The sequence below is a fragment of the Eschrichtius robustus genome, chromosome 20, assembly GCF_028021215.1.
Source record: "Eschrichtius robustus isolate mEscRob2 chromosome 20, mEscRob2.pri, whole genome shotgun sequence".
In the NCBI taxonomy this organism is placed as follows: Eukaryota; Metazoa; Chordata; class Mammalia; order Artiodactyla; family Eschrichtiidae; genus Eschrichtius; species Eschrichtius robustus.
The window spans coordinates 14,163,162-14,175,736 of record NC_090843.1 but is presented as its reverse complement, the minus strand read 5'-3'; the positions used below and the strand labels follow the sequence as shown (position 1 = coordinate 14,175,736).

Sequence of the window (12,575 nt, the reverse complement as noted above, 5' to 3'; positions counted from 1 at the left end):
ATTTTTCTGACTGGTGTGAAATGGATGTGAAGACTGGAAGTGCCAATGGCCATTTTCACCAACCAAGAGGGGAAGCAGCCTGGAGCAAAGCCAGAATTCAGAAGTGGGCAGGGAGTTATCAATCTTGTATCCTTGATGACATAACAAACCTTACATTAAATGATGTCTGCAACCAAAACTACACCCCTGGTTAGAGTCACATCCGTTCAATTCAGCTCCCCTTCATTTGCAGCCTTTAGGAGCTCTAAATGAGAAAGTAACACATCGGCATGGTGACGTAAAGAAAAGGGTGGAATCTAATCTTTATTTACAGGACACTGCAAGGTATGAAATTCCACATAGACATAAGAAACCCATTGAGAGGAGAGGCTTCATACAGTATGTACAGTTTGGAACTGTTCAAGTATAGTTTCTTTGTAAAAAGTGCTACAATAACAAACCACGTGTAAAGAGTTCTTAGTAGAGAAACAGTAAGACAAACTTCTACCAAACATAGTACACAACAAACAACTTTATGCCTCAGATGTACGATCTAAAAGTTGAAGGTCCCAGCAGTGCCATCCTGAACTTGGAATGTATACCCTTCAGAGGTAGTTTCTGGCACAACATTTTGATCTTCCTCTTCCTGGAAGTATTTAAAAACAAACAATATAATCCCATAAATATGGCACATTTCTAAGAGGTAGCTGCCTAGAAGTCTGTATTTACTCTTTTTTCTTCTTTTATCTCAATTTATTTAGGCTAAAAACAAAAACAACAAAAAGTTTACTCATTTCTCCCGCCTCTGGCAACCACCAATCTGTTCTCTGTATCTATGAGCTTGTGTGTGTGTGTGTGTTTTTTAACATTCCACATATAAGAGAGATCTTATGGTATTTGTCTTCCTCTGTCTGACTCATTTCACCTAACATAATGCCTATAAGGTATTCACTCTTAAAGTCTTCATTTGTGTATTTCACCTTTAATCCTGAAACACACTTCAATATCTCAAATAGTGGAGGGAGGGCTACTGAAACTTGCCTGAGAGGGGAAGGTTCTGAATGGGTTAAGAAATGCTACAACAACATGGATACAACTAGAGATTATCATACTAAGTGAAATAAGTCAGAAAGACAAATACCGTATGATATTACTTACATGTGGAATCTAAACTACGACACAAATGAACCTATCTGTGAAACAGAATCACAGACATCAAGAACAGACTGGTGGTTGCCAAGGGGGAGGGGAAGGGGGAAGGATGGAGTGAGAGGTTGGCGTTAAGTGTAAGCTATTATACATAGAATGGATAAACAAGAAGTTCCTACTGTACAGCACAGAGAACTATAGTCAATATCCTATGATAAACCATAGTGGAAAAGAATATATACAAAAAAGTATATATATATGTATAACTGAATCACTTTGCTGTACAGCAGTAATTAACACAACATTGTAAATCAACAATATTTCAATAAAAAATTATAATATTAAAAGAAAAAAATTTTTAAAGAAAGCTTCTACAATTAACAGAAAAATAGAGATTTTTTTTAACCTGTCACTTTTCAGTAGGCAAGAGCAAAACCGATTAGGCCAGAGGATGGCTGTGGGGTCGGCCTACTTCTCCAACTCCTACACAAACTCAGTCTCAAGATATTCCAAGATTCATGGGACTTCCCTGGTGGCGCAGTGGTTAAGACTCTGCGCTCCCAATGCAGGGTGCCCAGGTTCGATCCCTGGTCAGGGAACTAGAGCCCACAAGCATGCCGCCACTAAGACCCGGCACAACCAAATAAATAAATTCAACAACAACAAAAAAAAGATATTCTAAGATTCGTGAGGCTCTTCATTCGAAAGTAAATTGGTGACTTTTTAATATCTCAAGTTACAAAGATGGTATTATCATCAAGCCAAACATTAGAGGAGCAAATATGTATGTTATCTCCTACTTACACTGATATTTTACTGTATTTATCAGGGCTCGTTAAAAAAGTATGAGGAAAAAAAAATCTTACGGGCTTAATCCTAAGTGTGTATTTTCCCAGTTCTTATTAACATTACCAGGTTACTCACCTCCACAGAGAAATACTTCTCAATCAAGTTTAATGAAGCTTTGTACACAGACTCATTTTCATGGTTTTGTAGAGCTTCAATTTTGTCCAAACCTCCACATTCTTCAATCATTATACTAAGTTTCTCAGTTTCACCTAGTTTTTCAGCAGCCTAAAAAAAATTTCCAAGTTTAGTAGCTTAAACTTTGTTCTGTTTTAATGAAGAAAACAATGTCTACGTTTGACTATCAACATATATCAGACAGAAATAAACACAACAGTTCCTTCCACAATCCTATGAGATAAAACTATCTCCATTTTTATCTACATTTTACATTTTTTAAAAATTCAAGGGAATCAGACCTGTACTTGCTCTTAGCAACTACTTCTGCAGCCTTCAGCCACAAAGATCTTAGTATAGTTCTCAACCTTTTCGGCAACTTTAAAAATGACGCTATATCCAGGTTCAATTGGTCTGTGATGGGAATAGGAAATCACTAGTGTAAAAGCATCCCAGATAATCCCAAGATGTATGTAGTCAAGGAAGAGAACCATTGTCCGAGAGTAAAGATGGCCTACGGTACGTAAAAACAAATTCCCTGGACTAGATTATTTGATGATATCAAGAACCTATTAGGTGTAAGAATGATATTCTGGCTAAATATGTTTTAAAGTTCTCAACTTTTAGGAGAAACATAAATTTTTAAAAATGAAATAACTCACTTGCTTCAAAATAAAATTGTAGGGCTTCCCTGGTGACGCAGCGGTTAAGAATCCGCCTGCCAATGCAGGGGACACGGGTTTAAGCCCTGGTCTGGGAAGATCCCACATGCCGTGGAGCAACTAAGCCCGTGCACCACAACTACTGAGCCTACGCTCTAGAGCCCGTGAGCCACAATTACTGAGCCCACATGCCACAACTACTGAAGCCCACGTGCCTAGAGCCCGTGCTCCACAACAAGAGAAGCCACCGCAATGAGAAGACTGCGCACTGCCAACGAAGAGTAGCCCCCGCTCGTCGCAACTAGAGAAAGCCCGCGCGCAGCAACAAAGACCCAATGCAGCCAAAAATAAATAAATAAATAAATAAATTTAAAAAAAATAAAATTTTAGGTAAGGTGAGTAGAAAAAGAGGCCAAGGGCTTCCCTGGTGGTGCAGTGGTTGAGAATCCGCCTGCCAGTGCAGGGGACATGGGTTCGAGCCCTGGTCTGGGAAGATCCCACATGCCGCGGAGTAACTGGGCCCGTGAGCCACAACTACTGAGCCTGCGCGTCTGGAGCCTGTGCTCCGCAACAAGAGAGGCCGCGATAGTGAGAGGCTCGCGCACCGCGATGAAGAGTGGCCCCCGCTTGCCGCGCAACTAGAGAAAGCCCTCGCACAGAAACGAAGACCCAACACAGCCAAAAATAAATAAATAAAATTAAAAAAAAAAAAAAAAAGAAAAAGAGGCCAAATGTTGACAATTATTTACGCTAGGTGATGGATACACTACGGATCATTACTCTAAACTCAACTTTGACATGTACAAATTTCCATAATCTGAAGTTTAAAGTTGTTGAGTAAGACCTACCTACCACCAAACACTATGACAAGTGCCATGTGCTAGCATGCTTGGATCAGTTAGGAACGGAACCAGAAGAAAAATATAATTAACTAGGTCATTCAAATTTAATCTCACCAAAATTCAGTATGAAACTGGGGAATTAAAAATTCTTGACAAAATAAATAGGTATGAATAGTGTCCACATATGTACCTGACCTCAATTCAGGTGACATCATGCACCTGTCATCTCCTTTGTATCTCTTACAATCCCTTGTCACACCTTTTATCAAGAGTGTGGCCCCCATAAATGTCTCTCTGATTCTGTGGCCCCCTGAGTAAGCTCAGCTGCCCCCACCCCGATCACCCACATAGCAAACCAATTATCAAGTCCAAATTCAAACACATGCCACCTTCTTAAGACTTACCTGAAAGATATTTGAGATGGCATCCAGAATAACCAGAATAATTTTAGTGTCTTTCGCAGTTAGGAGGTTCATCAACGGTTCTATTATGCCACAATGAACAAGGTATACGATCTGCTCAACTGTTCCGCCGCTTGTGTAGTTGGTCACAGCCCACACAGCTTCCTTTTGTGTCTTAAAGTCGGCCTAATTAACATAAGAAAACAGGTTTATTTCAGAATAGTCATAAAAATAAGATTCCAAAAGTACTGTTTCAGAAAAACGGTGACTAAAACTACCAACTGGTCCTATCCAAGCTTAAGTAAAAGAAATGACTATAATTCAGCAAAGGCAGTTAAGTAGAACTTAACATTAGCACATTAAGAATCTACCAAGTGGGGCTTCCCTGGTGGCGCAGTGGTTGAGACTCTGCCTGCCAATGCAGGGGACACGGGTTCGAGCCCTGGTCTGGGAAGATCCCACATGCCGCAGAGCAACTAGGCCCGTGAGCCACAATTACTGAGCCTGCGCGTCTGGAGCCTGTGCTCCGCAACAGAGGCCACAATAGTGAGAGGCCCGCGCACCGCGATGAAGAGTGGCCCCCACTTGCCGCAACAAGAGAAAGCCCTCGCACAGAAACGAAGACCCAACGCAGCCATAAATAAATAAATAAATAAAAATTAAAAAAAAAAAAAAAAGAAAGAAAAATATCCCCCAGGAATCTGAAAAAAAAAAAACAAAGACTAGATTCCAGAATAATTACTGTGAATGTACAGGGAGCATATCTCTTTAAAAAAAAAAAAAAAGAATCTACCAAGTGCCTGTCCATAAACACTAACAATCCCTTATTAAGTCCTAAGACTTCATTACCTTAGAGAGAACGCCAACAAGGAATGGGACTAATCCATGATTTACAACTTGCTGTATCTGGTCCTGGCGGCCAGCCGTGATGTTTGACATTGTCCACGTAGCTTCCTTCTGAATATTAGTTTTGGAGTTTGTTAGCAGGCTGGGAAAGATGGCAAGTGCTCCTGCATCTATTACAACCTGAGTCTGTTCATCTGTCCCAGTGACAATATTCCCTATGGCTCTTAGCGCGGGAGTCTGAAAAGGAAAAAAATGTTGACGCTGGCGGTTATCTTTTATCTTTTCCAGCACTGCTCAAAATCTCTATACCCTAAAAGTTTTGACAAGTAAGAGGCTTATTATATGGCCTAAAATAGACAATATGTCAATATTAGTACCAATTGATTATGCTCCTTATACTTTATATTCTCACCTGAAAGTTCACTTACCACAATTGGCAATTCAGTAGCTCCTAAAAGCTTCACAAGTTGGGGTACAACCCCAGTTTTCACAACCATTTCAATCCGTTCATTTGGACCATCGGTAAGGTAGGAAATAGCCCAGCAGGTATCAGCTAAAACTTCTGGATCATCGTGATGCAGGAGACGAACTAAAGTAGGAAGAATTTGTTCAACAGCATCTAAGGGGGGTGCAGGATTCTTGTTGCGACAAAGATTTGAAAGTGTCCAGGTAAGATTACGTAAGTAACCACACTGGGGGAAAAGAAAAATGCAATGAAGTGCTCTGTTTTTTGAGAAGGTGGGAAAATTATAATCAATGAATAACTTGATGTATGTTAAGTAACTTACTGCTAAAGATGACAAATCAGGAACCGCCAAAAGTGCCAACAGCGGGTCAACTGCACCATACTTGATAACCAAGTCTCGGAAAACCGAGCCATCACCTTTAAAAAAAAAAAAGGCAAAGTTAACCATAACTACTTGTCTAGCACCATCAATTTCAGTGACTGAGTGCACCAGTGTCTTGACGCAAAGAAAACACTCTCAGAAATTCCTTAAATTAGATGCCACTTCCACCCCTTATACGCACTGGAAGCAAGTAAGCTCAAAACCCAACACAGACGTCACTATTACTTATGACAAGGCTCTTCTACCAACCTCAGTATGACTGGAGACACTCAGTCAAAAGAATTTTAAATCCAAGTACCTGCAATGTTTCCTAGAGCCCATACAGCTTGTTCACTGATGTGAGTGTGGGGAGATGCCAACAGAGAAATGAATGCTGGGATAGCACCTCCATCTACCACAGCCTTGGTCTGTTCTGATGTCCCGGAAGCAATGTTAGTGAGGGCCCAAGCAGATTCAAACTGAATGGGACTACAATCAGTTCTGCCCAAGAAGGACACAAATTTTGGAATCAAACCAGCCCGGATTATGCTGTCTATAGGGGGCTGTTTTTCCCTGGAAAGCAGTTTCCTAAGGGAAAGCAAAAAGAGAAACAAAAGTTGAAGGTGATTAACAAAACAGGTTCATATAAAAAAACAATTTAAAATGCAACTCAAGAGTTTAGAACTTTAAACAACCTTTTACAGTAAAGCACTAAATGCTGAGACATCCTGGATTTAAGAGGAGCTGAGCAGACTGGTTGCATGGCGCTACCGCAAGTTGCGTCGTAAACTACTTTTTTTCCAAAGCTGAGATATTACCAATAATATAGAACCTTCTCTCTGCATCTCTGCAGAAATCTACTTTAGATCTTACCACTTTTTAAAAACTTTGACAATCTGATAGCATCGCACTCTGTTAATTTAATTTGCATTTCTCTGACCACTAGTGAAGCTAAACATCTTTTCCATGATCATTTGTCAACTGGACTTGCTTTTCCCCACACTGTCAAGCTACAGAAATTATTAATCCTTTCTATTATGGATATCACAAATATTTGTGTATGGTGGGAGATAAGAGTCTACATATATTTATTTCCTAAATGGATGGACCATTCTAAATAAATGTGCTAATCCCACTTCCTGAATAATTCCTCCTTTCCCTGACACTGACTTGAAATGGCACTGTGACAAAAACTTTGTAATTTTGTTAAAAAGTACACCAAAAGGTTAACAGTGATTATCACTGGAGGTAGACGGAATTACAGAAAATTTTACATCCTCCTAAGGGAAGATTCTAATGAAAATAGGCCTAGGCCTGGCTTAACCTTTACTTGACCCACACCACCTGCTCATCACTTTCCCACCAAAAAATGTAAAAAGGCTGATTTCTTAGGTTACCCATGCTATAGCAGACAAGACTTACCTAGCAGCTTGAGTAGCTTGGAGCTGGCTTTCCAAATTGTTGCTATTTATGCCTTTGACAATGTCATCAACAGACCAATTTACAGTGCCCTACAAGAAGAGTGGAATTAATTTTGCAAATTATCATTTTTAAGATTAAATACAGGGCTTCCCTGGTGGCGTAGTAGTTAAGAATCTGCCTGCCAATGCAGGGGACATGGATTCAAGCCCTGGTCCGGGAAGATCCCACATGCCGCGGAGCAACTAAGCCTGTGCGCCACAACTACTGAGCCTGTGCTCTAAAGCCCGTGTGCCACAACTACTGAGCCCGTGTGCCACAACTACTGAAGCCCACGCGCCTAGAGCCCGTGCTCCACAACAAGAGAAGCCACTGCAGTGAAAAGCCTGAGCACCACTAATGAAGAGTAGCCCCTGTTCGCTGCAACCACAGAAAAGCCCGTGTGCAGCAATGAAGACCCAATGCAGCCAAAAATAAAATAAAATAAATAAATTTATTTTAAAAAAAGAATTAAATACAAACAATAAAATCCCAACGTGAAGACATTCCTAAGTTTATAATCAGTTACTACGAGTTTAGCCCTACATTAAAATTTGCCTGTTAATGAAATATTCATTTTTAATATGTAGAACAATTCTCAAACTTGGTGTCATGATTAAACAAAGTCTCGGGCTTCCCTGGTGGCGCAGTGGTTGGGAGTCTGCCTGCCAATGCAGGGGACACGGGTTCGAGCTCTGGTCTGGGAAGATCCCATATGCCGCGGAGCAACTAGGCCCGTGTGCCACAGCTGCTGAGCCTGCGCCTCTGGAGCCTGTGGCCCGCAACAAGAGAGGCCCCCACAGTGAGAGGCCCGCGCACCGCGATGAAGAGTGGCCCCCGCTTGCCTCAACTAGAGAAAGCCCTCGCACAGAAACGAAGACCCAGCACAACCATAAATAAAAAAATAAATAAATTTAAACAAAGTCTCAAGTAATGGAGTATCCCAGCATTTAGTCACTAAAGTAGCTGTGAACAACTTTAAAAAAATGAATTTGAGCACCGTGAAGGTTATTCCTATCTTAGTCTAAATCACTTGTATTTAGGTATGCTGGGAATTTTCATATCTAAGTTTGTTATCTATTCATTTCCACAGTAGTGTTGCAAATATAAATGTGTATAGGTTGTGACCACAGGTTTGAGTTAACTGTAGCGTCGGTTTGAGAACCAATGCTACAGTTAGCTCAAAAAGACAGTGTCCCTTTCTCCCTATAAGCTTACAACTTAACAAGGAAAATGTGACAAGTAAACAACCATATAATAAATGGCTGTATGTATAACACTATATATATAGTGTTTTAGGTATATAGTGTTATACAGAATTTACTCTTCTTTTTTGGTGCAGAATGGGGTGCTACAGGAATTCTGAGAAGGGAGCATTTTTCCTGTTAGGCTAACCAAAGAGTGCTATAAAGGAGAAGATGGGATTTGAGTATAAAACTCGAGAAATAGCACATAGGTGGAATTCAATAAAAAAAAAAAAAAAACACTGATAAAATACGGAGCGCTAAAGTAAAGCATAACGTGAAAAAAACTAGGAAAGTGCCCAATATCTTTGAAAGATGAAAGACATAAATTTGAAAATCTAAGATGGGTCTAATTTACAAAAAACATTAAAAAAATAAGGATTTAAAACCATAAAGTTTCTAAGATGTTTAAAGCAGTATTTTAGGAAAATTTTTAGGTAAGTGGCATGTGGCACAGAATGAAGGGCAAGATAAAATTAGGAAACTACTGAAAGTATTTCAGTACTGAGGAAAAAGACCTGAACAAAGCTGGTGACAAGTACAAAAAATAGAGAAGAAAGAAAGGGAGGAAGGAAAAGAGAAAGAGAAAGAAAGAGGTAGAAATAAGATGGTTCTGGACACGATTAACTTTCAATTAACAGTTGAACGGCCAGGTCAAGGTATGAGCTGGCAACTGGAAATGCAGAGAAACTTGAAGGGAGATCAGAGCTAAAGACAACCTTAGAATAAGCTTCAGTAGATTACGTAGGGTGGGCAGGAAAAAGACAACGCATCAGAATTACTGACTGGGAGCACACAAAAACAGATCTTCACATTTGATAGTTAAAACCACAAAGCTAGGAATGTTATTTAAATTTCTAAGAAAAGCCCCATATTGATTTTTCTGGGTTTACCGTAATTCACAAGCTAAAATATCCTTACCTGGTTGTTGCGGTTTTCCTGCAGTGGAGAAGCAGCATCGTCTGGAAAAGAGCTGACATTTCTCCTTTTCAGCATCTGGTCATCCTTCTTAGCTTTCCTGAGCTCCACATTAACTTCTATTCGGCGCCGCCTCATTTCCTTGAGAAAAGACAACATATCATCTCACCTATTACATCAGTTTTTGTTGTCAAGTGAGGGCACTTTTTCAAATTCGCTCAAAATTTTGACCCCCTTTCCAAATATATTCCCGTTTAAAAAATATCATAGGAAAGCAACAGAAGGTACTCACTGTACTGTCTTTCCCCTTGTTCTTGAATCTGTTAAGGCGGGCAGCTGGTGAATTAGCATTCTCATTGGTGGACATGGTTATCAGACAAAGGGAGAAAGCTGTAAGATGAGGGAGAGAAAAAAATTTCCCTTTTATCATTTTGATTTGCAATAAGATGAGCATTAATGGAATTACCAAACACATACTGAGTCTACATTTCTATATTAGAGGAGGAACTTCCTTTTTCAGCACTATTAAACAGCTTTGGCCAAATGATCTTTGGCCCCTCCCCTCTGAAGGGCTGAGACTTCCTGGAGCAGTACTGTCCACCAGAAATATAATGCGGGCTGCATAAATTTAAGTTTCCTAGTAGCCACATTTTTAAGAAAGCAAAAAGACGCAAATGGAATTAACTTCAATAATATATTCTATTTAACCCAACACGTATTTTCTCATTTCAACACGTTACATCAAAAAAATTACTGAGATATTTTACATTCTTTTTTCATACTAATTTTTCGAGATCTTGCGGGGACTTTAAGCTTACAGCATAACTCAATTCAGACTAGCCACATGCGTTTGGGGACTACCACACCGGACAGTGTGCCTCTAAACTCTATATTAGACCCATAAATAGTTAATTGAAGACAAAGTAGGGGAAATGAGGTTACAGTTTAAATCTATGTCCTAGGGGCCATAAATTCAGATCCTCTGGAGCCTCTACTGTCTTTAAAAGGCCAAAACAGGTACATTCTCCACGTCTGAAAATTTTTAAAAATCGGATTTATCATTACATTGTGGAGTCTTTCATAAAATTTCCTGCCCACCCACCCTGAACACCTGCGACGCAGCTCTGCATCTTCAGCATCTCGCATATATTTTCATTTCCAGAAATTCTGAGCGAATCCACTAAATTAGGCTGATATCAGCTGTGCTTCACTCAAACTCAGCTACTTAAGAGCAATCTCCAAAAGAGCACAAAAGTAAACGTCCTCCTTACAAGTGGCTATCTTTAATTCCATTCTGTTCTTTTACGAAATTGTGACACAGCCAAACCAGGGCCTACGTATTAAGAGACGCTCAGAACTTCCAACTGCCACCTCCATCTCCAGTCCCTTCCCCTGCCCCACCCCCCACCCCCGACCCCATTTCGGGGAAGCAGCAGCGGGAACGGGCGGAGGAGGAGCCAGAGGCGCTGGGCCCCCTACCGAGGCTTTCCTCCTCGGGCCTCACTCTGATTCTCTCTCAAAGACGATCGCGGCTGTTCGCAAGGCCTCGAGCCCTAAAGCCAAGCACTCGCATGGTGCAACGCCCGTCTCGTCAACGAACTACGCCCCCGAGGCCTCCTCAACCAGAGAGGCCAAAGCCAGGCCGGGCATCTACCCCGGGCCTCCCCTCCCGCCGCCTGCAATCCGAGCGCGGCCTTGCGGGCCAGCCGTTGCCGCTCGGGCCGTGCTGCGGCCTCAGTTCGTACCTACAGAGCCGGCTCAAGCTTCCACAGGAGGCGGTGCGGGGCGCACAGGCTGCGGACCGACTGCGCTCTAAACGTCCACCACGGTCAGCCAGAGGACGGTGTGGCTCGAGCAGCCGGCCGGCGCGATTTAAATTTCCCGGTGGCCCCGCATTCCGATTGGCTGGTTCGAGCTTACGCTATGCGCCCATTGGTGGATTTGAAAAACACGTTGGGGAGGGAGTCAGAGGGCCCCGAAGAAGAGAGGATAGCATCGCGAGATAAGGGAGAGGCCGGGCTATCCCAGAGCGCCTTGCAGTTCGGAGGGGAAAGACTCCAGATCCCGGCACGCAGCGCGAAGAGCCAGTTCCCAGTCCGCCATGGCTGGAGCGTTGCCTGTTAGCAGTGCGTTTACGCTTGTACGGTGGATGGTAGTTTCCCTGGATGTTTGCCTTAAACAAGTACCACAAATGATTCCCAAAATAATTCTCTTTCAAAATCTTGATATAGAAATATATTGCTATGCATTTTTCCCCTGATAGGACTCAGAAGGAACTTGGTCGGGGTTTCTGGCCATCAAGGAGGGGAGGGGTAAGGCAGATATGTGCTGCATTTTTTTAGGTGGTGTTGACGTTGTTGTTTAACTTGCGTCATAAAAGACTGCATAGAAGGCACAGATATGGTAACAAAAGGTTTATTATGCCTGTTTCTCCAGTCTTATTTCTAATAATTTCAAATACAGTACAGCTGCAAATCTTTATCCATATTTGCCAAATGTTAACATCTGCCACATTTACTATTTCTCTATGTAAATATATATATACACGGCTTTTACATATTACTTTTTGAACCATTTGAGAGCAAGTCTGAGAAATCATGTCCCTTTACACCTAAATATTTCGGCTCGTATCTGGTAAGAATTCTGGAATTCTGTTATATAACCACACCACAATCATCAAATTCAAGACAACTGAACTTTGATGTGATTACTTATTTATAGTCTGTGTTCAAATTTTGTCAATTGTTATAGTAATGATCTATGCTATATTTTATACATTTCTGAATAAAATGTTTGTATTTTCTCGTACAAAAGCATCAATGATGGTTATCAGAACCTCAGGATTATGGGCCACTTTGTTGTCTTTTTGCAACTTTTCTGTATTCTGAAAAGGGTATTTTTAAGAAAAGCTGTATTAGCTTATTTTTTACTATAAATTCAAACAATGAACTTCATCCCTTCTCGCAGGCATTTTTGCCAGCCTCACTCATTGTGTAGCAGCTATGAGAGTCATAGGAGGTTGCTTTCTACTCCCACCTAACCAGTCAGCACAATCCTATCCCCCTAAATGCAAAAATGTGGAAGGATTTCACCTCCAAACCTGTCACTGCAAGGCATTCTCTTGGCTACTGTGAGTGGTTCTGGGGCAGTCATGTGACCTAAATTCATCCAGTTGGGAAGCCTGTGCCTTTTGTTTAATGATTAGAGGTTGGAGAGCAGGCTCTGTTCTTCTGAACGGAGAGATGTGAGTAACAGAAATCTGAATTAGACAGTCCAGAAATCTGAG

At 41.2% G+C, this 12,575-nt stretch overlaps 1 protein-coding gene across 1 annotated transcript; it reads right to left on the bottom strand.

Moving 5' to 3' along the window:
* Positions 1-273: 273 nt before the first annotated feature.
* KPNA2 (karyopherin subunit alpha 2) lies at positions 274-11,152 on the bottom strand. Its single transcript, XM_068531125.1, has 11 exons — positions 11,035-11,152; positions 9,582-9,679; positions 9,293-9,430; positions 7,092-7,180; positions 5,989-6,257; positions 5,631-5,725; positions 5,271-5,534; positions 4,846-5,079; positions 4,000-4,182; positions 2,053-2,202; positions 274-625 (listed from the first exon to the last, which is right to left on the bottom strand). Exons 2-11 carry the CDS (start codon positions 9,654-9,656, stop codon positions 533-535), a joined length of 1,590 nt encoding a protein of 529 aa, XP_068387226.1. The 5' UTR covers positions 9,657-9,679; positions 11,035-11,152; the 3' UTR covers positions 274-532.
* Positions 11,153-12,575: the final 1,423 nt, after the last annotated feature.